A 20,730-nucleotide genomic window follows, 5' to 3' on the forward strand; every position below is an offset into this window, starting at 1 on the left:
ACAAGGGCGAAGCAGGAGAGAAGCCAGAGAAAGGCCATGTTGCTGCCGTCAGGAAGGTATGGGTCAACCATGCTGGGGGCCCTTTTAAGTCTCCTGGGCCACCCCAAGCCCTGCCCAGCCCCTCTGGCCCTGCCCAGCCAGAGAAGCCTGAGAGCCACCCTCCCTGTTATCCAAGGACCTTGAGCGATAAGTGGGGGTCAAGCCCTTGCACAGACCTGGCTCTCAGCCCAGGACGCCCCAACCCCTGGGAAGAGGGCAGCTGCTGTGATGCACCGTTACCCCTAAGACTTGGCAACGCCTGGCATCCCAAAGGCTCTGTGGGCCGTGCCAGCACTGCAGCCGGGAGCTCAGGCCCTGCAGAGCCCAGCTCTGTGCAGCCTTCAGCCAGTCCCAGACGCAGGGACTCAGCCACTGCCAGGGCAACGGGAAGGAATCCCAGCTCCTAATTATAGGCAATGCCATCACGGGGTTCAAAGAACCCCAGCTATTGTCACTGGGAGGCCTCCGGTACAGGGAACATAGAAGGCAAGTGCTCAGCAAAGCGCATTTTCAGGGCAATCCCATCCCCAAGCATTCTACAGATGTTCGGGGTTATCCAGAGGGGCAGCTTCTGAGTGGGGGTGAGGGCATCGCCCCCACGGAGGCCACTAGCAGGTTCTAGGTAGGCAAACGCGCTGACGGGCTGTCCTGCTTCTAGCCCTGGGCTCAACTCAATCTGTCTGTGGTAACTCACTGCGTAAGGGACTAGTCACTGTGGATAGCTCCGTGTCCTATAAAATGGGGCGTTGGTTCCTTGCCCTTAAATGACACACAGGGAAACAGAACAGAAACGATGCTGATGGTCCCAGAACACCGAGGAAGGGAAGGTGTGGGTAATAGGATGGTGATGCATTTACCAGAAGTCGGGGCCTAGTGGCCTTTCAGCGGACCCTGGTGTAGACACTGGGCGCTCACATGCCCACGGTGCGAGGCACCCCTGTCCTCGTGAGCCTAGTGACAGAGACAGACACTGAAGGGACAGGAATACGATGTCATGAGTCCCATAGTCCAGGCAGGGAAAGGAGAGCACCGAGGTTCCAGAAAGTGCTCTGGGCTTCAGCCCTGAGCCGGTTTGTCGAGGAAGGTGGGGTGGCCAGAGAGTCTCCTCCCGAGGCCTCCGGGCGCTGTGCTCCCCAGGGCCCGCCACGCAGGAGAGACTGGCCAGAGTGAGCGGCACAGGGTCACTGCTCCCGATCGGACCTCCACTGGAGGTTTGGTCTTGATCTGTGTGTGCTCAGCATGGGTTTGTTCAAAATGCTTCCGGGGGGGAGGGGGCGGTGAGCAGGGGCTCTGACCAGTGGGGACAGTGGCCACGGGTGAGGCAGGGTCCCGGAGGAACCCCATATCTCCGGGGCAGGGCTGAGACAGCCACATTTCCAGGGACGCAGAGAGCCAGCGGCCGGGTGCTGACCGGGTTTGGAGCTTTTTGGAATCTCTGGCTGAGTGGCAGCCCCCGGGGGTCCCGGCTGAGTGTCAGCCCAGGCTGTGAGTGCGAGGAGTCCATAGTTAAGGTCCAGGTCAGGGTCAGTTATTGAAACATTTACATTTGCTTGGGTTTTCTTCTCTTTTTTTTCCTTCACTCATTCCAAGCAGGTAGCCAAGCCACTTATATTTTCCTTGCCTCAGGGACTTTTCCAGAGCAGAAAGCAGAAGCAGCCCGAAGTCTCTGGCTCTCCAGGTCTGTTGTGAAAGTAAACTCCTGGTCCACTGGAGCGTAGGAGGAATCTTCTGGAAAGGCAGGGAGAGCATCCCCAGTTGCAGAGGTGAGTGCCGTGAGGTCGTGGGGTGCCTATCCGCTGCTGCGTTTCCTACCTTGTCAACCAGACCCCGAGGTGAGCCCTCCCCAGGAGCAGCGTGGCCTCCGGGTTACCAGCACTGCCGGCCACGGCTGCCGGCCTGAGCCGGTCCCTGCTCTCGTCCACACAGAGGGCTCCCGCGGAGGCTCACCCCCAGCTCTCAGCAGTCGGGGGCAAAGAGGGGTGAGGCGAAGGCGCTTGGGCGCTCTCGTGTGCATGTGGGGCTGGCACCTGGGCCCCCCGCCCGAGACCCTGGTCGGGCTGCGGCCTCCCTGAGCTGCCCGGCACAAGCTGCGGTCGCAAGCTCCGTGTCTCTGCGTGTGTGCCCTCCTGTGAGAGAGCGAACCGCTGTGGCCGAGCCACTGTCTGCCATTGTTTAATGACAAGAAGCATCTGGAGTGATACACAGCAACTATAAGAATGTGCTACGTGCCTTCCATTTTCCCCTCCTCATGCACCTTGCTGGCCTCCAGCTTGCTGACCCTCAGGCACGGGAGCGGGGCCCCGAGATGGGGGGAGAGACCAAAGTCTGGTATTTATTTTTTGGGTTGCCTCCCTGAAGAGCTGCTGTGGGCTGGCTGCCTCCCTCAGGAGGCCCCGTCGGCTCGATTACCCTTTCTGGGTTCCATAACTGCTCCTCCCGGGTCTCCTCAGCTCTAGGTATGGCCTTTGCACCTCCCTAGCCTTTTTTATTTTCCCTAACTCCTGCCCACACCTTTGTAAAGTTCCCTTTATTTAAATTCACCTTAATAGGGACGCCTGGGAGGCTCAGTCGGTTAAGCGCCTGCCTTCTACTCAGGTCGTGATCCCGGGGTCCTGGGATCGAGTCCCGCATCAGGCTCCCTGCTCAGTGGGGACCCTGCTTCTCCCTCTGCCTGCAGCTTCCCCTGCTTGTGCACGGGCTCTCACTCTCTCTCTCTCTCTGACAAATAAATAAATAAAATCTTAAAAAAATAAATTCACCTCAATAACCCAATTTTGAGTGTGCCGCCTGTTTTCCAGCAAGACCGTGACTGATATAGAGGCTGTGTCCCCAGGCCCACTGAGCATGGGATTCTGGGAAAGCAATGCTCAGGGACTGGAGAAGTCCACGGATACCCTTTCTGTCAGGGAAGAGGAGACCCCAGTGGCCCATGGGGTGATCTTGTGGCATCACCAATTAACACTGGCAGGGGCAAAGGCAGACGGGCAGGTGGAAACAGGCCCTGGAGGGCAGGTGGCTGTGGCACCGAGTTCCTACAGGGTCCGCGGGGATCATAAATATTGGGGAGTTGGACCAATGATCCAGGAGTACACGAGAAGATGATGAAAACCACCCGTCATTAGGGAGATGCACATCGAAACCACAGTGAGATACAGCTCATACCCATCAGGAGGACAAACAGAAGCCAAAACCAAAAAAACAGAAAATAAGAATGAGAAAGGATGTGGAGAAATGGGATCCCTTGCACACTGGCAGGTCCTCAAAAACTGAGACAGATTTACCCCACGATCTCATAATTCCACTTCTGCAGGGACACCCAGAATTAAAAGCAGATTCCCAAAGAAGTATTTGTACACCCATGTCTGTAGCAACATTAGTTACAGTATCTAAGACATGGGAGCAACCCACATGTCTATCAATAGATGAACGCAGACAAGTGTGGTCTACGCATAGAAGGGAATATTATTCAGCCTTAAAAAGGAAGGAAATCCCAACACAAGCTACTGCATGGACAGACCTGGAGGACATCATGCCCAGTGACAGAAGCCAGTCACAAAAAGGCAAATACTGTATGATCCCATTTATAGGAGGTCATTAGACAGCAGGTAGAACGATGGTTGCATGGGGCTGGCAGGGGCAGACAACCGAGGGTTATAGTTTCATGGGTGCAGAGTTTCAGTGTAGCAAGATGAAGAGAGTTCTGGACATGTTGGTGGTGGGTGTATAACAATGTGGATGAATTTAAGACCCTAGCTGTACACTCGAAAATGGTTCAGATGGTAGATTTTATGCTATTTGCATTTTACCACAACTTGAAAATTAAGAAAAAACACACACAATGAGATACCGCTTCACACCTACGATGATGGCTATAATTTTTTAAAAGGGAAGTAACAGGTTTTGGCAAGGATGTGGAGAAACTGGAATCCTCGTACATTGCTGGACGGGATGGAAAATGGTGTAGTCTCTGCAGAAAACAGTACGACAGGTCCTCAGAGAGCTAAACATCGAATTATCGCATGACCCAGCAATTCCACTCCCAGGTACATAATCCCCAAAATGTGAGAGCGGGGGTTCGACCAGATACTCGTATACCAGTGTTCACAGCAGCATTATTCACAACAGCTGAAAGGTGGAAACAACCCAAATGTCCATCCGTGGACGAATGGATAAACAAACAGTGGCGCATCCACATGATGGAATATTATTCAGCCACGAAAAAGAAGGTAGTACCGCTATGTCCTACAACACGGATCAACCTTGAAAAGACCACGCTCAAAGACAGAAGCCAGTCACAGTGGCCTGCCTACTGCACGATTCCATTTCCATGAAACATCGGGAACAGGCAAACCCACAGAGACGGATATTAAATTTGAGGTTACCAGGGCTGGGGGAGAGCAAAAGCAGAGTCATCGCTCAACAGACACCGAGTTCCTGCTTGAAGTGATGAAAACGTTTTGGGAATAGTGGGCATGGTTGTGCAACGTCGGGAATGTAATTAATGCCACCCAACTGTACACTTAAAAATGGTGAAAATGGCCAATTTCATGTTATATATATTTTACCACAATTTTTAAAAATTAATGTAATGAACTAAAAGCCATTGATTCACCCACTTTAAACGGGTGAATCGTACGGTACGTGATTTACACCATACGGCCACGGACGAGCCTGGAGCCTGACTCAGGGCTTGGAAACTTCCAGAACCTGACCAACACTCCACCCCACCAGGTAAGGAGCTGGTGGGGAGGGAGTGGGGTACTTTAGGCAGACAGAGCAAGGCTAGAGAACTCTGAACCCCCAAATCTCCATGAACGACCCCACTCCCCCGCCAACACAGGTGCTCCCGTCCCCCGTCGGAGGGAGCCAGTCTCGCTCTGTGTAACAGCTCTGTGCCGAGCTGGGGCTGCCGCCTTCAGAGGCAAAGCCGCTTCTCCGCAGAGCCTACCCGCCAATCCACACCAGCCCCTGGCCCATAGCAAGGTCGATCCTTCCCATTCCCGTGTCCCCACACCTTTCACTCTTAAGCTTTATGTGGAAGGTGAGAGACTGAAGATACAAACGGACAAGAGCCAGACCGTACAGAAGAACGACCTCTGACCCTCCTTCTGCAGCAACCAGCCCAGCAAGCCGGCAGCCGCCGGCCACACAGCCAGGACTAATAACTGACGGCCTCCTTCCTCTTCGCCCCGACTCCCAGCTTGGGACCAGCCAAAGAAAGCAAGTACGCACCCCCAGCCATTCACCTGGGGTGCTCCCCACCCCGTGCCAACAGCCTGCGATCAGGGCACACCTCAAGCCTGCCCTTTCTCCGCGACGCAGCTTTCCCTCGCCCCTGCCGGCCTACGAGCGTGTGCCTGAGGCCAGGGATGCTGCCCGGCCGCCTTGCCCTGGACAGCAAGCTCTGAATGGACAGCCTCCGCCTGTTCCCCTTCGGGCGGTTCACCGTCTTCCCCGAAGGCCACGCTCTGAGGGCAGCCTCCCCGCATGGGACCCTCCAGGGTGCAGCTAACGCCCGCGGGCGTCTCCCCGCTGCTGGGAGCTGGGAGCCCGGCCTCTCCCGCTGGGTCCCCGGGAGCTCGGCCTCTCCCGCTGGGTCCCCGAAGCCACGCCCATACCTCCACGAGCTGCCCTGTTGGGGGGGGGGGTATTTGCTTCCCGCAGGGGTCCCTGCAGATACAGTCAGCCAAAAACGCCATGTAGTCTCAGCCGCACATGCCTGTTCCAAATACAGCTAAAAAGGAGGACATGCTGCCAGGGAAACTACGAACGAATGCTTTCTTATCACTTCAAATTTTCAGTTTCGCTTTATTGAAAAAGGCCTTTTTACATATCAGACACAGACTTTTCACCGCCCGTGGCTGCGGACCACGCGGAACCAAGTGCAAGGAGGGTAAAGGCAGGTGATCCTACGACAGAGTCCCGCTTAGAAGCTGGTTCCTCCAAGGCCTCTCTGTCTGAAAGTCGCCTCTGCTCGTGGTGCTCCACGGGCATCGCTGAGGCCGCGCCTCTCGCCGTGGGGCCTGGCAGGTTTTTCCAAATCGCCAGCATCCATCGTGTGCGGCCGCTCCCTGGGCCTTACACGAGGGGGCCCGCAGGACGCTCAGTGATCGGCTTCCTCTTCCTCGAATGGTCCTCAAGGGGCCTGTGGTTTGAAGGCCGAGAGAGGCCGGATCTGCCTAGCGCGGCTGTCGGGACTAACAACCAGGTCTGTAGAGGCCCTGCTGCTGCCTTGCCCGTAACTGAAAGTGGCCACCACTTATAAGACGATTCCCATTTTCGGAGAAGTTAAAATGTGAACATAATTTGTCTTAGAAATGATCAAATATGTTCAATCAGACGGCCACGTGTTGGGTGAGCCAAAGGAGTGAGTGAGTGGGTGCCGGTCCCTGTCCAGGCCCCCCGCATCAAGCCCCTTGGCTACGTTTGGGGGTTGCCCACCTTGTGGGCTGTCAGCTTGGTGTGGAGTTGGCGCCTGACTGCCGAGCCCCCAGCCCGGTTTTTCAGTTTCCCGTCCTGACAACACTGTGAGCCTCTTAAGAAACTCATTCTCGCCTTAAGTCCACAGAGTCCTCTGTTTTGCTGGTCACCGAGAATCCTGACTTGCACGAAAAGCCAGGGCTTTTGAATCGTGGGACGCCAGGCCATTCCATTTCAAATGCCTAAATCTCGAAGGAGTCAGGCGTAAGATTTGTGTCATTAAAGAAAAGGAAAAAGATGTAAGAATCAGTTTCCATTTTTCCAATCTCAGTTTAGCTGGTGTGGCGGTCAGTGCTGGTAGCTTATCAAAACTTCATCCTCCATTCTTCCAAATTTTGTTTGAGGTAGAGAAGTCTCAGCTAACATGCTTCCTTTCCTGACCCCCTGCAGCTAGAGGTGGCCTGGAGACATGGCTCTGCTGATGAGATGTAAGTACATGTCACTGGATGGGGACTAACCAGAAGATTTTTTTAAAATGGAACAGAGTCTAGTGGTATTGCTTTTTTCCCTTTTCTCTCCCCCTTCTTTTCCTGCCTGAATGCAGCTGTGATGCACGGAGGTTCAGCAGCCATATTGGAGCCATGAGGAAGATGCCACAGGCTTTGAGTTGCCACATCAGCCTTGGACTATCTTCCTTTAGAATTCATGTTAAATGAGGAAAATAAATGTCTACTTTGCTTCAGCTATACTTTTTCAGGTCTCTATATTTCGTAGCTGAACACAATGCCAACATGTACCAGGGCAGTTTGAAATATTTGATAATTTTTCCCCAAAACGATATTAACTTACAGCACCCTGAGAGGAGAAAGGAGTTTTTGGTGTACATCCCTGACAACGGGCTTAAGATCCTGTCCATAGACATCTCCTGTTCCCTACTCTGCCATGGTTTGGGGAAAAGTAGTAGGAAAAAAAGGGAGTTTACGGAGGGTCTTTGTCTGGGGGAGGAGCAACAGCCCAAATGTCCCAGTGGGAGAGTGGTACCTAAATTGTGGTGTGTGTATGAAGTACACCACTCCTGACACAGCCAAGAACACAAGTGAATCACAAAACCATCTGGCTGAGTGAAAGAACAGGCAAACCTAATCTGTGGTGAAAGAAATAGGAACAGCGGTGGCTGGTTACCTCAGAGGAGGGGTAGCTGGAAAGAGGCACGCGGGGACCTTCTGGGGTGATAGCTTGGTTGTGGTGTTTGTTACACTACGGTGGATGTGTGTGTATCTATTCACCCCTCTGTTCACTTTACATTGTCCATCTCATCACGTGTAAATTATGCTTCAATACATCTTAGTTTTAATAAAAAAGGGGATTGGGATTTGACCTCCTGAGATAGGACTTCAGGAAGAGAGGCCTGTTCACTTAAGCAAACTGACATTTGCGTGCCGGCCTCGAGCAATACCAGTCTTAGACTTGCCAGTGGTGGACCCACGCTCTCCCTCCATGCCGGGCAGGACCTGGATCCCCCGACCCCACAACCCCCACCAGAGGCCAAATCCCAGGAAGCAGCTGGGCAGGGACTGGCTCGGGGCCTCCTGTCCCCAGCAAAGCTCTTCCCCCAAACACAGACTGCCTGGGAAGCAGCTGTCCCATGCTGTCTGTTCCCAGTGTGCGCACGGAGCGGGTCACCCTGAGCGACCCCTTTTCCTGGAATCGCTTCAGCACTGCCCGCTAAACATACTAGATGCTACACACCTGCAACGAGGTTGGATTTTCTGAGCTGGCACACAACCCGCACGCAAACAAGGCCATACCTTCTCCCTGGGAGCGTGCAAGAGTAGAGATGGGTGCGCTCCAGGAGCTCAGGAGGCAGGGTTCCAAACCCGACGGTGGGAAGTTAGAAGCTATCAGCGAAAAATGGAAGCCAGGAAAATACTGGATATTGTCAACTTGATTGGCTGAACAATTGGGTCCAGAGATCGGTGGGCTCATCCTGGGACCCCGAGGACTGGCTGCTTGGCCGATGCCTAATCACGCGGGAGCAGAGGAGCCCGGCGTCCTCAAGGAAGGGAAGGGCGCGGGCCAAAGGGTCCTTCCTCTGGGTCAGGGTTCGTGGTGGGGTGGGCTGGAGGGCCCCGGCCCGGCAGGAGTGGGTGCACGTGCGGCCCGCCCCCACCTGCAGCTGCGCGCGTTCCCAGACCTCCGCAGCCCGCGCGCCAGGGGCGCGGGGCGGGCGGGCGGCGCGCTGCCAGCTCCAAGGCCAAGGCCTCCGCCCCGCCCCCACCTGCCCCGCCCCTCCCACCTGGAGTCCCGCCAGCCCTGCGGCCGCTGCCACCTGGCCGCCCGGGGCTGCCACTGCGGCTTCACCGGTGGAACGACGCGCCCGGGGGCCTCAGCGTCAGGGCAGCCGCTCCCGACCGTGTCTCCACCAGGGCCCTCTTCGGTCGCTCCCCTTGGCCTCTCTGCGCTGGCCTCCTGCCTTCTGGGCTCACCAGTGCCCTCTGCCTCCTCCGGGCTGCCTCCTGAGCGTCGCGATTTGCCCTTGCTAATGCCCCGGCCTGGACACAGTCCCGGAGATGTGCTTGGCGCACTCCGCCTGCTCCCCTAACTTAAATGTCCCCTTCTGGGTGAGGCCCTCCTGCCTCGGTGTTAATCACGATAACTCCTTAGCTGGTCCGGTACATTTTACTTTTTTTTTTTTTTTTTTTACTCTTTTCACTAAATTCTCCCACTCCTTTCCCCATGCACGCAGCTTGCTAAAGCAGGAGAAATCTGCGTTTCTTTTCTTTTGTTCCGGCCCGCTATGGGCCTGGTAAGCTGGGCTGGAAAGGATGAATGGGCTTGCAGGGCTAGCATGGTCTCACAGAGGGGGCCACCCTCTGCCTCTTGTTTTGTGTCCTTCGTTCCCACGTGATACAGTGTGGCCACCCCTCACTGTCATTGGACAGGCTTCTAGAATGTGGAAAGGGCACCGATAGGAAATTCAGGAAGGAGTACAGAGAACCAACCAGGACGCATTGTGTGTGAGGCCTGGTCCTTGCTCGGGATGGGTCATGCCTTTTCATAATGTGGGATCTATACTACGAGCAACCCCATTTTACACACTTAGAAACAAAACCAGAGAGGGCGCATAACCCGCCCGAGTCTGCACAGCTGTTTTGTGTGGAGACCTGTACTGGGGAGCATGCTACCATCGTCAGCGTGATGGAAATTAAAAGCAGCCATGAGATACCATTTTCCTTGTGTGTTTTGTGGGGCTCACACTGTGTCTAGCAGGCTCACCCTCAAATATCTCCTTCCCCGGTTTCTCAAGTGCTGAGAAATGGCCCCACTGCCCACCCTGTCGCCCAAGCCAGAAGCAGGCCTTCTTGCCTGCCCCCTCAACCCCATTTCCTGCTTGATCCAGCCTCCACCGGCTCTCACTGGGGCTATGGCCCCAGGAGGCCACATGCTTGATTCCAGCGGCCCATGGCGTCTGGGTGAAGAGACCCAGCGTCGTGTGAACAGGCGGTGGGCACTTGCCCCTCTGAGCCACGCTGCACATAGCCCAAGTGACCACCCTAGATACTGGACGGAACCTTCAGGGAGACTTCTTGGCCATCCCCAAGACGGGGGGTGTACCCCTCAGACCCCTGGCCACCCATGCCTTGGTCCCCACACCTCCTCCCTCCTTGACCACACCGCCCAAGGGTTTCAAATAACAGACTGCCTAAATTACTTGTCCAAAGTTCTCCAGCCCATGAGAGAATAGGCTGGGGCTCAAACCTTGCCCAGGCCTGGCTGCTGTCCAGAAGTCCCTTCCTGGAAGAGGAAGCCCGAGTTTTCTGAGCCCTTCCCCGAGGCCACCTTGTTTGGCCCCACCTTCGCCCTTGACCCAGACCGAAGCTCGACCACGGGCCACAGCTGCTGCCATCCCACGCCGCGATGCCAGCCCTGCTCTGGCACATTCTACCTACTCAGGCACATGCCCAGGAAAGGGACTGTCACCTCAAGGTTTGTAGATTACAGCTTGGTGCACAGGTATATAACGGGGAGCTCCCCAGGCAGACGCCTTACACCTCCCTGACCGCAGCACCATGGCCTTCCTCTGGCTCCTCTCCTGCTGCGCCTTCCTGGGCACAGCCTTCGGTGAGTTCGGGGCAAGCAGAGGCCAGGAGGGATGTCTCTGCTCCCCTTCCACCCCCGGGGGCCAGAAGGGGCAACAGGGTCCAGGGTCCCTGCTCCCTGTTTAGCTGCGCACGGTGGTGTGAGCCTGAGTCAGTCTCCCCCTCTGAGCCTCACCAGCTCCATTGGCACAATGGGGATGCGGGGAGGACTGGACCAGACCAGCCAGTGTGAGGCCTCCAGGAGGGGACGGGCCTTCCTGGGGCGGACTGAGGCCTCACACGCGGTGCAAGGGACAGAGAGGCCAAGTCCAGAGGGAGCGAAAATTCCCTGAACAGCTAGTGGCTCCCAGAACGGCTCAGATGGCAAGCAGGCCGGAGTGGCTTGGCCACCACTAGCCCTTCGGGACCTTGGGCCCGACACTTTCAGACTTGTGTTCACGGAGCGCTTGCTCTGGGCCGGGAACAGAGCAAGTTCCTGCTTCGCCTGCTTGGCCTTCTTGCATCCTTTTGTTTTTTTCTTTTTAAGGATTTATTTATTTATTTACTTGAGAGAGGGAGAGAGAGAGAGAGAGAGAGAGAGGGAGAGTTCGAGCCAGGGGAGGGGCAGAGGGAGAGAGAGAGAGAAGCAGACTACTCTGAGCGTGGGGCCAGACACGGGGCCGATCTCAAGACCTCGAGATCATGACCTGAGCCGAAATCAAGAGTCAGGCATTGAACCGACTGGGCCACCAGGCGCCCCGTCTTCTTGTACCCTTATCCCAACTCTGTGAGGTTAGCAGCTTCATGAGCCCCTCTTTGCAGATGGGAAGACTCTCAGAATGCTAAGGCTAGGCAGTGAGGGGGCTGGGTTCACACCCCCAGAGCCCTGCCTCCAGCCCCTGCTTGGGCCGGCCACCACCTCACAGCCAACCTGTCGGGCTTGTCTGGCCCGAAGCACACGTCAGACTGAGTTGTCCGTGGGGGTTCCTGGACAGAGGGACCTGAGTGGGGAGCCCTTGGCCTCCATCCCTTACCTCATACTCCCACCCCCAGGCTGCGGGGTTCCCACCATCCATCCCGTGCTGTCTGGCCTGTCCAGGATCGTCAATGGGGAGGATGCTGTCCCGGGCTCCTGGCCCTGGCAGGTGTCCCTGCAGGTGAGAGGGGAATTCTGCCCCTGAGTGGGGGACACACTGGAGTATTGGCCCAGCTGGGGCCAGGCTGGGGGCTGCTGGTGTCCAGCCAGCACTGACCTCTCCGTCTTCCTTCAGGACAGCACTGGCTTCCACTTCTGCGGGGGCTCCCTGATCAGCGAGGACTGGGTGGTCACTGCCGCCCACTGTGGGGTCAGGTGAGGACCCAGGGTCCCCAAGAAACCTCTTGGTGGAGGGGGAAACTCTCAGCACTGAGGGCTGGGCTTTTAACTCCTTGTGCCTCAGTTTCTTTGTTTGGGAATGTGTAGAAAACCCAAGTCATGCGGGTCTCCCAAGGGTCAGGGAGAAGGAAGCACTCAGAGGGCTGTAGGTGCAGGTGTTTCGGGGGCGATTACGATATTTTGAGCTCCCTTCTCTGGATCAGCGACTCTGAGCACATGCACAAAGGTACACACGCACATACACAGACCCTGTACCCCCCACACGGCTCCACTGCCTCACAGCAGGATTCCCCCTTCTTTCTCGGGCCCTCTCCAGAACCACCCACCGGGTCGTGGCCGGGGAGTTTGACCAGGGCTCAGATGCTGAGGACATCCAGGTGCTGAAGATTGCCAAGGTATGGTGGCCCTGGAGTCTAGGTGTGACCCTGGGGTGGGGGGGACAGGCCCTCAGGAGTGTCCCGCCCTGGCTAAGACCCGAACACCCCCAGCTGCTCCTGACCACCCCGGCACTCCATCGTGATGGGGCAAAGCAGAAAGCAGGGTGTTCAAGGTCTGCACCTTGGTCCTGGGCCCGGCCTCGGGCTCCTGGTGCCAAGTCGAACAGGCCATTGTGCAGACAGGAGCACTGAGGTGATCTGGGGTGGCCCGGTGCCCTGGTTCAGCCCCGCGTTGGCCTCCTCCCAGACCCCAACTGCAGTCCGCCCCACCCTGCAGGTTTTCAAGAACCCCAAGTTCAACATATTCACCATCAACAACGACATCACGCTGCTGAAGCTGGCCACGCCCGCCCGCTTCTCCCAGACCGTGTCCGCTGTGTGCCTGCCAAATGAGAATGACGACTTCCCTGCCGGGACCCTGTGCGCCACCACCGGCTGGGGCCTGACCAAACACACCAGTGAGTGCCCTCCAGGTGGGTGGGTGGGACGTGGGGGGCCAGACCGTGGCTGCTGACCGCCCACCCTGCCCTTCCAGATGCCAATACCCCCGACAGGCTGCAGCAGGCTGCCCTGCCTCTCCTGTCCAATGCCGAGTGCAAGAAGTTCTGGGGCAACAAGATCACCAATCTCATGGTCTGTGCCGGGGCCAGTGGCGTGTCCTCCTGCATGGTATGGCCCCCTGGACTCAGCCAGCGCCCCTTCCCTCCCAGCCTGGGGTGGGTTCCGGCCAAAGCCCAGGGAAGGGCTTGGCCAGAGACAGGAGCTGGAAGTAACACGCGGGCCTCTTTGGAGGGCCTGACACTCTCTCCCTGCAATTCCTGCTGGAGCAGTTGTAAAAATGCTTAGTTCTCCCGGCCGATCACCAGTGACCTCAATAGAGGCATGTCAGGGCAAGTGGCTGTGGTCTTGAAACGGCCATATTGCAAAATTCCATTGAAATCAGTGCCTGAACGAATGGTGCCCCCCTGCCCCCGGAGCAGTGCAGGATGCAGCTGGGTAATGGACCATGGTGCCCAGAGGGCTCCAGAAGGGCTCGGGCTCCACGGCCGGGCCAGCACCACTCGTGCTTCCTTCCTGTCAATCAAACCTGCTGTATTAGGCCTCTATCATAGGGCCCCAAGTGACGGCCCGGCCTCTCAGGGACACAAACCACACAAGGAGATGCTGAAGCTTCTTTCATAATCCCTCCAATATGCGCGTGCTGGGTGTGGGCTGCCAGGCCACCAGGCTGCAGATCCAAGCCCCCCTCTCTCTCCCTGCAGGGCGACTCTGGTGGCCCCCTGGTCTGCCAGAAGGACGGGGCCTGGACCCTGGTGGGCATCGTGTCCTGGGGCAGCAGCACCTGCTCCACGTCCAGTCCTGGTGTGTACGCCCGCGTCACCGAGCTCATCCCCTGGGTACGGCAGATCCTGGAAGCCAACTGAGTCCCCAGCCCTACCCTGCCGTCCGCCCCTGCTGACCTGCTCCCACAATGCCTCAATAAACCAACAAAAGACACACTGATGATGTGCTTTCCTGTGTTGGGGCCCCTGAGACCTCATTCTGCTCCTGAGCTTGTGGCTTCACTGGGACAAATGGCATCTTGCTCCCAAGAGATGAAGTGGGACCTCGGCCCCCACCCCTGACTCCATGCTCCCACCCCGGGAGGCAGCAGGGTCCCGGGCATCCATGCCCTGCTCAGGGTGCTCAGGGCCCCACCCCAGGGAGTGGACAGGGAGCGGGCAGCGGGGGGGATGAGCCAGCTGCTGGCCGCACACACCTGTGGTTCCAAGGAACCTTCCCAGGAGCAGCCCCCCAGGTTTGCGTCTTTCCCAGGACTGCACAGGGGGCAGGTGCTTCCCAGCCCAAGGACTCAAGATAAGGAAGGGATGGCGAGGCAGGCTGTAATTGGTGGGCTGGGGGAATATAACGGGGGTCCTTCGGGCAGACCCCATCCCACCTCCTGAGCCACACGCCATGGCCTTTCTCTGGGTTGTCCTTGGCTTTCTCCTCTTTGGCAGCAGCTCCGGTAAGCTCAAGGTTCAGGCAGGCCTGGCAGCCCCAGACCAAGCCTCTCCCACCCCTGGCCCCCGCACCCCCAGACCAAGCCTCTCCCACCCCCACCCAAGAAGCTGGGAGGTGGCGGGTCCAATCCTCGCACCTCTCATTACCCGCCCCGGGCTGAGCCCTGCCGCCCGCTGGCTCCCCCTTAGCCTCTCTGGGTGCCTCTCCTGGGCTCCCCAGTCCTCCCCCGCCTAGAGGTCCCTCGGGCCCCTCAGATTCCACTGATCACGCTGGACCTGCCTCGTCTTGGCCTCCTCCTTACGCTCGGACGTGGGGTCGGAAGCGGGGGTCGTCCGGGCTCCTGCAGCACCCATGTCTGTGGTCTGTCGAACCACAGGAATTCCGCCTCCGGCGTCTCCCGTGCTGTCTTTTTTGCCCCGCCCCTTCCGTCCTCCTGACTTGGGCAGCCTCCTGGGTCTGTGCTGCTGGGGGGGGGGGGCGGCGGGGGAGGAACACTCTGACCCTGACCTGCTGCTACTGCAGACTCGGGGGCTCGGAGAGCACCGGGGCCTCAGGCAGGACATCCCGGCACCACGACTCAGGACCCTGGGTTCTGAGCGGGATGGAGGCTCTTCTCGGGGCACACAGTGGGTTAAGGAGCTGGCTACATAGGGAGTCTCTGGGCCCAGTCTTCTAGCTCTGGGCCCCAATTCCAGGTGCCCCCAGCCTCCAGCCTCCACAAGGGCACTGGGGCAGCTGGCGGCTGGGTTAGGAGGGGCTGAATGCCCTGCAGTGGCCAAAGCTCTGGGTGCTAGGTGGCCACAGAGGCCTGGAAGTGCCGGGTCTTCCCCCTTGGCCCCTCGGGGCCCCATCCACTGACCAGCTACCCTGGCCCTGGCCCCCAGGCTGCGGGGTCCCTGCCATCCACCCCAAGCTGAGTGGCCTGTCCCGGATCATCAATGGAGAGGACGCTGTCCCCAGCTCCTGGCCCTGGCAGGTGTCCCTGCAGGTGAGGGGGAAGCTGAGGAGGGGTGGGTGAGACCGGGAGGGGCCAGGCAGGAGAGGGGGGCTGACTATGCCTCACCTCTCTCTCCAGACTGGCTCCGGCCTCCACTTCTGCGGGGGCTCGCTCATCAGCCAGCACTGGGTGGTCACTGCTGCCCACTGCAGGGTCAGGTGAGGCCCGGGCTTGGGCAGTAGGGGCCCCCTGGGTGTCAGGGAACAACCCTCACTCCCTCTCCAACCACACCCCTGGGCACTGCACCTGGCAGGAAGGGTGTGAGGCAGAAGGCAGGTGGGGAAGAGGCTGCTCCTTCCCTCTATCTACAGGCAGAGCAGGAGAAAATCCCCACCCTTGCGCCCCCCACCGCCTCAGAGCCCGGCGTGGTCAGGAGAGCGGCTCTAGTCCTGTGCCTTCACCGTACAGATGGGGAACCAGGCCCCAAGGTCACTGCGGGAGTGAGCGGCTCAGCCAGGGCTCCCCTCACTGGCATGGTTCCTGGGCGCCCCTCGGAGGTGGCCGGAGCCTGAGCACGCTCTGCTACCTCCTGTCTCTCCAGGAAGGGCCACCGTGTGGTGGCCGGGGTGTCTGATCATGGCTCTGATGACGAGGCTGTCCAGGTGCTGAGGATCGAGGAGGTACCCCCAGGCGGGCAGGCTGAGGCGGGTGGGCTGGCGTGGCCGCAGCAGGGCTGCCCCCGCTCCCCGGTGCCGGGGACGAGAGAGCAGCAAGGTGGGCAGGGTGTGTGGACAGACGACCCTGGCCGACCTGCTCGGGCCTCACCCGCTGCACTTGAGTCCAGAGCCTTCTTGCCCAAGGAATAAAGCTCCTTTACAAATACGGAAGGTTTTTTCTGATGATAAAGTTTTGCTCATTGTAGAAAAGCACAAAAATATAAAAACTAAGTATCACCAATGTGTCAAATGCCAGTTTCCAGAGATTTTGTCTGTGCGGCTCCATCTGTGCTTTCTCAACGACCCTCTTCGTCTCCAGGCCTCTATCCCCCCCACTTCAGCCCCCCGAGTCCTCCCTCTGAGCGCTGCCCAGCCCCCACCACGTCTCCCCAGGTTTTCGAACACCCGCTGTGGGACAGGGCTGCAGACACCAACGACATCGCCCTGCTGAAGCTGGCCACACCTGCCCTGCTCTCCACTACCGTGTCCCCCGTGTGCCTGCCCAGCGGCAACGCCAGCTTCCCCGCGGGCTCCATCTGCGCCACCACGGGCTGGGGCAGGACCCAGTACAACTGTGAGTGTCCTTGCAGGGCCTTTTCAAAGGGAGACTCATTCTGGTTTTGGTCTAAATCCCAAAAACATAAATTGCAAGCCATAAATCTTTCTATTTCTTTATTTAAAACCCTTTTAATGATAAAACCTACCAAACATGAATAGAGATGAGCGTAAGCACTCTATACTTGAAGACTAACGAGCCGAGAAACACGAAAGCACCAGCAAGCGTCCGCCTCACTCGCTTGCACCCGGGTCACGTTGCCCCATTTCCAGGCCGGATTTTCTCTCCAGACTTGAGGCCAGTGGCGTGGTCAGCAGGCCATGGGGTCCGGGCTGGGAGTCTGACATCCAGGTGTGGTTCAGGGCCCCGGGGTCCGGCCTGGTCTCTCCTTCCCCAGCTGCTCCCTCCGCGGCGGCCCCACCTCCCATGTCCTAAGTGCTTCTGCGGGGGGGGGGGGGGAAGGGTCCCTGACCCCTCCCGGTCTGCTGTGTCCCTCCAGCCCACAAGACCCCCGACAAGCTGCAGCAGGCGGCCCTGCCCCTCCTGTCCAACGCCGAGTGCAAGCAGTTCTGGGGCAGCAAGATCACCGACGTGATGGTCTGTGCGGGTGCCAACGGCGTCTCCTCCTGCATGGTATGACCCTGCTCTGCCACCCCTGCCCGCCCTCACCGACCTCACCCTGCCCCTGCTCAGGCCGGGAGGGTGGCTCCTTTCTGCCAGGTCTCCACCTCGTTCACGCCAGCTGCCCCAGCCAAGGCCCGGACCCGCACGAGCCGGTGCCTCCGACCAAGGGCTCGCTCTGGCTGGGGCGTGCTGGGGGGGCTCCCGGGGGCCATGGCGTCCTCACCCCAGCCCCCGAGAGCCCAAGGTTTCCGGCCCATTGTAGACACTGGCCGGGGCAGAGGGTCGGCCACCTGCCCCAGGCCCTGCATCGAAGGGTCTCCTGCTCAGTCACTGTGCCAACCCTTGTCATTGCTCTGCACAGAACCCGGGTTGGGGCAGGTCAGAGCACACGGGGGCCCCGGCACCCCGCTTCAGGCTTAGAAACAAGTCCTTTCTCCTCCTGCAGGGCGACTCTGGTGGCCCCCTGGTCTGCCAGAAGGATGGAGCCTGGACCCTGGTGGGCATTGTGTCCTGGGGCAGCAGCCAGTGCAACCCATTCTCACCAGGGGTGTATGCCCGCGTCACCAAGTTCATTCCCTGGCTTCTCGAGGTTCTGGAGGCCAACTGAACCGCTGCCCCACCCCCCACTTTTGCAAAACCCAAATAAACTCCTGCCAGCAACCACACGCCTGTTTACTTCTATGTCCTGGACAGGGTGCTGAAGGTTGGGAGGATGGCTGCCTTCACTGGGGTCCCTGCTGTGGAGCTCAGAGCCGAGCAGGCTGACAGGTCCTGCCCTTTCTTCACAGAGGTAGGGAGACCGAGGCCCAAGTTCACATGCAGAACAGTCACAGCCAGGAGCAGCACTTCCTGAATCCCAGGGCTCTTGCCTCCCCTGGGGTGCTGGACATACCCCAGAGTCTGAGGAGGACACACACTGACTCAGGGCAAGGGCCTCTGGGTCCCCAAACCCCAACTTGGAGGCCAAGTCTCTGTGTAATTCAAAAAGACGCTCTGGAAGAAGTCCCACAAGCTGAAAGTATGAGCTTCTCAGAGCAAAGTTCTGGGTGAGGTCTGCAAAAACAAGTCTGTGTGGTGCCGTCAGCAGGTTCTCTGCCTTGAACGTAGGCCCCAGGAGAGCCCAGTGCGCTTGGAGCTGGGGCTGCTTCGGTCCGTGCTGGCTTGCCGCCGACCTCGCCGCGGGCTGCACCCGTCCCAGCCATGGTGTTCGGGCCCTGCTGTTTGAGGACCGCTCATCTTCTCCCAGCAGCCTTGGCTCCCAAGGTCTTGGGGCCATTGGCAGACCTGCCCCCACCTTGCAGAAGATCCCTGGCCTCAGGTCCCTGGCTTGGCCCTGTGTCCCAGGGCCTCGGTTTTCTCCTGAAGGGATCCACTTTTTCTTCACCCTCCCGAGAAGCCGCCCACAGCCTCACCACAAATCCCCTCAATCCGTGGCTCCTACCCCATGGCTTTTGAGTGAACATCCTGCCCACATCCATGAGCCCTCCTGGCTCTCACACCTCTCACACCAGAGGCTTTTCATTTTTAAAATTTTATTTAAATGTAGACTATTAGTCAAATGATTGGAAAATCAATAATGAAAAATAGTGTTTTAGAGTTTTTCTCCTGGTACAGTGGCGCTTGCGCTGTGGGGGGGGCGAGGAACATGGCACCCATAGGGGGCTAGGATCAGCTCAAGGGGTCCTCTGAGGTCATGGGGGTCGAGCGGGCTCGGGGCCCCAGCCCCTCAGTGTACACAGGGAAGACCACCAGCCCACTTCTCAGCCTTGGCTCCCGGGGGCCCAGCTCCTCTGAGGAGGCACTGTCCCAGATCCTGCCCCATCATAAATTATGTACAAATCCCTGGACAGTCTGGGGCACCAGGCCCGGGCAGAGCTGGGGTGCCTGTCCCCATGCCCGCAACATGGCGACTCTCTTGGGGCAGGCGCCCTCCTCCCCTGACCGCCATCCCTCCGGTCACCTGCTCTCAGGCAGCTGCCAGCTGGCCCAGGACCCGGCGGAACTGCTGGGTGCTGTGGCCCAGCTCCTTGACCCTGTCCACCATGTCCTGGGCAGCGGCGGGCGACGGGTACTGCAGGGCAGCGGCCTTGGTGGTGGCCACGATGCCACGCAGGAGGTCACACAGCAGGTTGCTGTAGTGGGTCACCTGGCTGCGCACGTCGGCCGCCTTGGCCTGCCGCGACAGCGTGTCCCCAATGAACACCAGCTTGTGGGCGCTGAGGATGACGAACTTGCTGTGTGCCACGAAGATCTTGGGTGGCTGGTTGGTGGCCACGGCGGTGAAGAAGGCATCCACCGCGTTGGTCAGGGTGGTCAGGTTGGCCTCACACTGCTCCAGGTAGAAGAGCAGCAGCTGCCGGTCCGAGGGCCCCAGGCCGCCCGTCCGCCCCGGGGCCAGCGGCTGCGCCGGCGTCCAGTTGGCCAGGTCGTGGTCTATGGGCCGGGACACCTCCTGCTCCAGGCGCTCGAACTGCTTCAGCTACGGCAGAAGGAAAGCAGAGTGAAAACCGCAGCCACACTGCACAAAGGGAGAGGAAGGGATGGCTCCCAGCGGCTGCGTGGGACACAAGCCATCCCCAGGCCACAGGCAGAGCACGCGGCCTCCGCGGCCGGTAATTTCTGCCGCGCCAATCTCAGAAGGTAGCATTCCATTTCTATAACATTTTTTGAAATCACAAAATGGTAGAAACGTAGAACAAATGAGCAGCCACGTGGTTCGGGACGCCAGTCTCTGCTTGCTTAGGATGCAATCACTGTGGGAAACTGGGTGAAGGGTACACGGGACTGTTTCCTACTCTCTCTGCAACTTCCTATGAACCTATGCATACTTCAAAATGAATTAAAAAAAACCAACAACACATTTTGTCTTTAACATATACGTTGCAAAAAGATTCAAACAGGGGTGCCTGGGTGGCTCAGTTAAGCATCCGACTCTTGATTTCAGCTCAGGCCATGATCTCAGGGTTGTGGGGTTGAGCCCCAACTAGAGCTCTGAGCTCAGCATGGAGTTGCCCTGGGATTCTCTCTGTCTCTCTGCCCCTCCCCCAACTCGTTCTCTCAATTAATTAATTAATTCTTAAATTTTTTTTTTTTTCAAATACACCAAGCAGAAAACAAGACCACTATCAGCTGGCATCCTAGGTACCCAGAAGTAATCTCTGATGGAACACAATCCTGGTCAATTATCTCTCAGAACCAAACACTGAAGTATTTGCAGATGAAATGATATAACATCTCCAGAATGATCTGTGGGGCAAAGGTGCCAGATAACAGGATTAGCAGTTGTGCTAAGAGGGGTGGAGGGTGGCTGAATGGTACCCAGGGAACTGCCTTCTTTCGTTTTATAACGGTAGTCCATTCCCCATACTAAAAACTTTCAACAAAAGAAACGTAGCGGGGCATGCGTGGCTGGCTTCAGTGGTGGAGCGTGTGACTCTTTATCTTGGAGCTGTGAGTCTGAGTCCCATACTGGGTATAGAGATTACTTAAAATAAAACCTTAAAAAAAAATAAAAAAGAAGAAGAAAGGTCATGGTATTTGTAA

At 58.0% G+C, this 20,730-nt stretch overlaps 3 protein-coding genes across 9 annotated transcripts in view; 2 read left to right on the forward strand and 1 right to left on the reverse strand.

Annotated features, from left to right (window-relative positions):
• The first annotated feature begins 10,529 nt into the window (after positions 1 to 10,529).
• Positions 10,530 to 13,838, forward strand: LOC113252497 (chymotrypsinogen 2). Of its 2 annotated transcripts, XM_026495241.4 has the most exons (7): positions 10,530 to 10,581; positions 11,592 to 11,695; positions 11,810 to 11,889; positions 12,230 to 12,308; positions 12,628 to 12,808; positions 12,886 to 13,019; positions 13,613 to 13,838. In XM_026495241.4, the coding sequence occupies exons 1-7, from the start codon at positions 10,530 to 10,532 to the stop codon at positions 13,772 to 13,774; spliced, it is 792 nt and encodes a 263-aa protein (XP_026351026.3). In that variant the 3' UTR covers positions 13,775 to 13,838. The 2 variants fall into 2 exon arrangements, with proteins under 2 accessions (XP_026351026.3, XP_026351027.3); XM_026495242.4 differs by lacking the exon at positions 12,886 to 13,019.
• A 468-nt stretch (positions 13,839 to 14,306) lies between these two features.
• On the forward strand, positions 14,307 to 17,845 carry LOC113251739 (chymotrypsinogen B-like). The gene is made up of 8 exons (XM_057314212.1): positions 14,307 to 14,358; positions 14,574 to 14,707; positions 15,106 to 15,342; positions 15,430 to 15,509; positions 15,893 to 15,971; positions 16,401 to 16,581; positions 17,063 to 17,196; positions 17,633 to 17,845. Exons 1-8 carry the CDS (start codon positions 14,307 to 14,309, stop codon positions 17,792 to 17,794), a joined length of 1,059 nt encoding a protein of 352 aa, XP_057170195.1. The 3' UTR covers positions 17,795 to 17,845.
• An 857-nt stretch (positions 17,846 to 18,702) lies between these two features.
• Positions 18,703 to 20,730, reverse strand: part of BCAR1 (BCAR1 scaffold protein, Cas family member) — a 51,367-nt gene continuing 49,339 nt past the window's right edge. For all 6 annotated transcript variants that reach the window (XM_048224019.2, XM_048224017.2, XM_048224018.2 and 3 more), the window contains one exon: positions 18,703 to 19,666. In XM_048224019.2, the coding sequence (XP_048079976.2) occupies positions 19,154 to 19,666 (513 nt within the window). In that variant the 3' untranslated portion in view covers positions 18,703 to 19,153. The remainder of the gene's footprint in view (positions 19,667 to 20,730) is intronic.

The sequence above is a fragment of the Ursus arctos genome, unplaced genomic scaffold (assembly GCF_023065955.2).
Source record: "Ursus arctos isolate Adak ecotype North America unplaced genomic scaffold, UrsArc2.0 scaffold_19, whole genome shotgun sequence".
NCBI classification, from domain to species: domain Eukaryota; kingdom Metazoa; phylum Chordata; class Mammalia; order Carnivora; family Ursidae; genus Ursus; species Ursus arctos.

Excerpts from the sequence above, each read along its gene's own strand:
- LOC113252497 (XM_026495241.4), top strand. The coding sequence starts at position 10,530 with ATGGCCTTCCTCTGGCTCCTCTCCTGCTGCGCCTTCCTGGGCACAGCC. Across the intron at positions 10,582-11,591 it reads CTTCCTGGGCACAGCCTTCG|GCTGCGGGGTTCCCACCATC; the intron begins GTGAGTTCGGGG and ends TCCCACCCCCAG. Across the intron at positions 12,309-12,627 it reads AGGTGCTGAAGATTGCCAAG|GTTTTCAAGAACCCCAAGTT; the intron begins GTATGGTGGCCC and ends CCCACCCTGCAG.
- LOC113251739 (XM_057314212.1), top strand. The coding sequence starts at position 14,307 with ATGGCCTTTCTCTGGGTTGTCCTTGGCTTTCTCCTCTTTGGCAGCAGC. Across the intron at positions 14,359-14,573 it reads CCTCTTTGGCAGCAGCTCCG|TCCTCCCCCGCCTAGAGGTC; the intron begins GTAAGCTCAAGG and ends TGGGCTCCCCAG. Across the intron at positions 15,343-15,429 it reads CCTGGCAGGTGTCCCTGCAG|ACTGGCTCCGGCCTCCACTT; the intron begins GTGAGGGGGAAG and ends CTCTCTCTCCAG.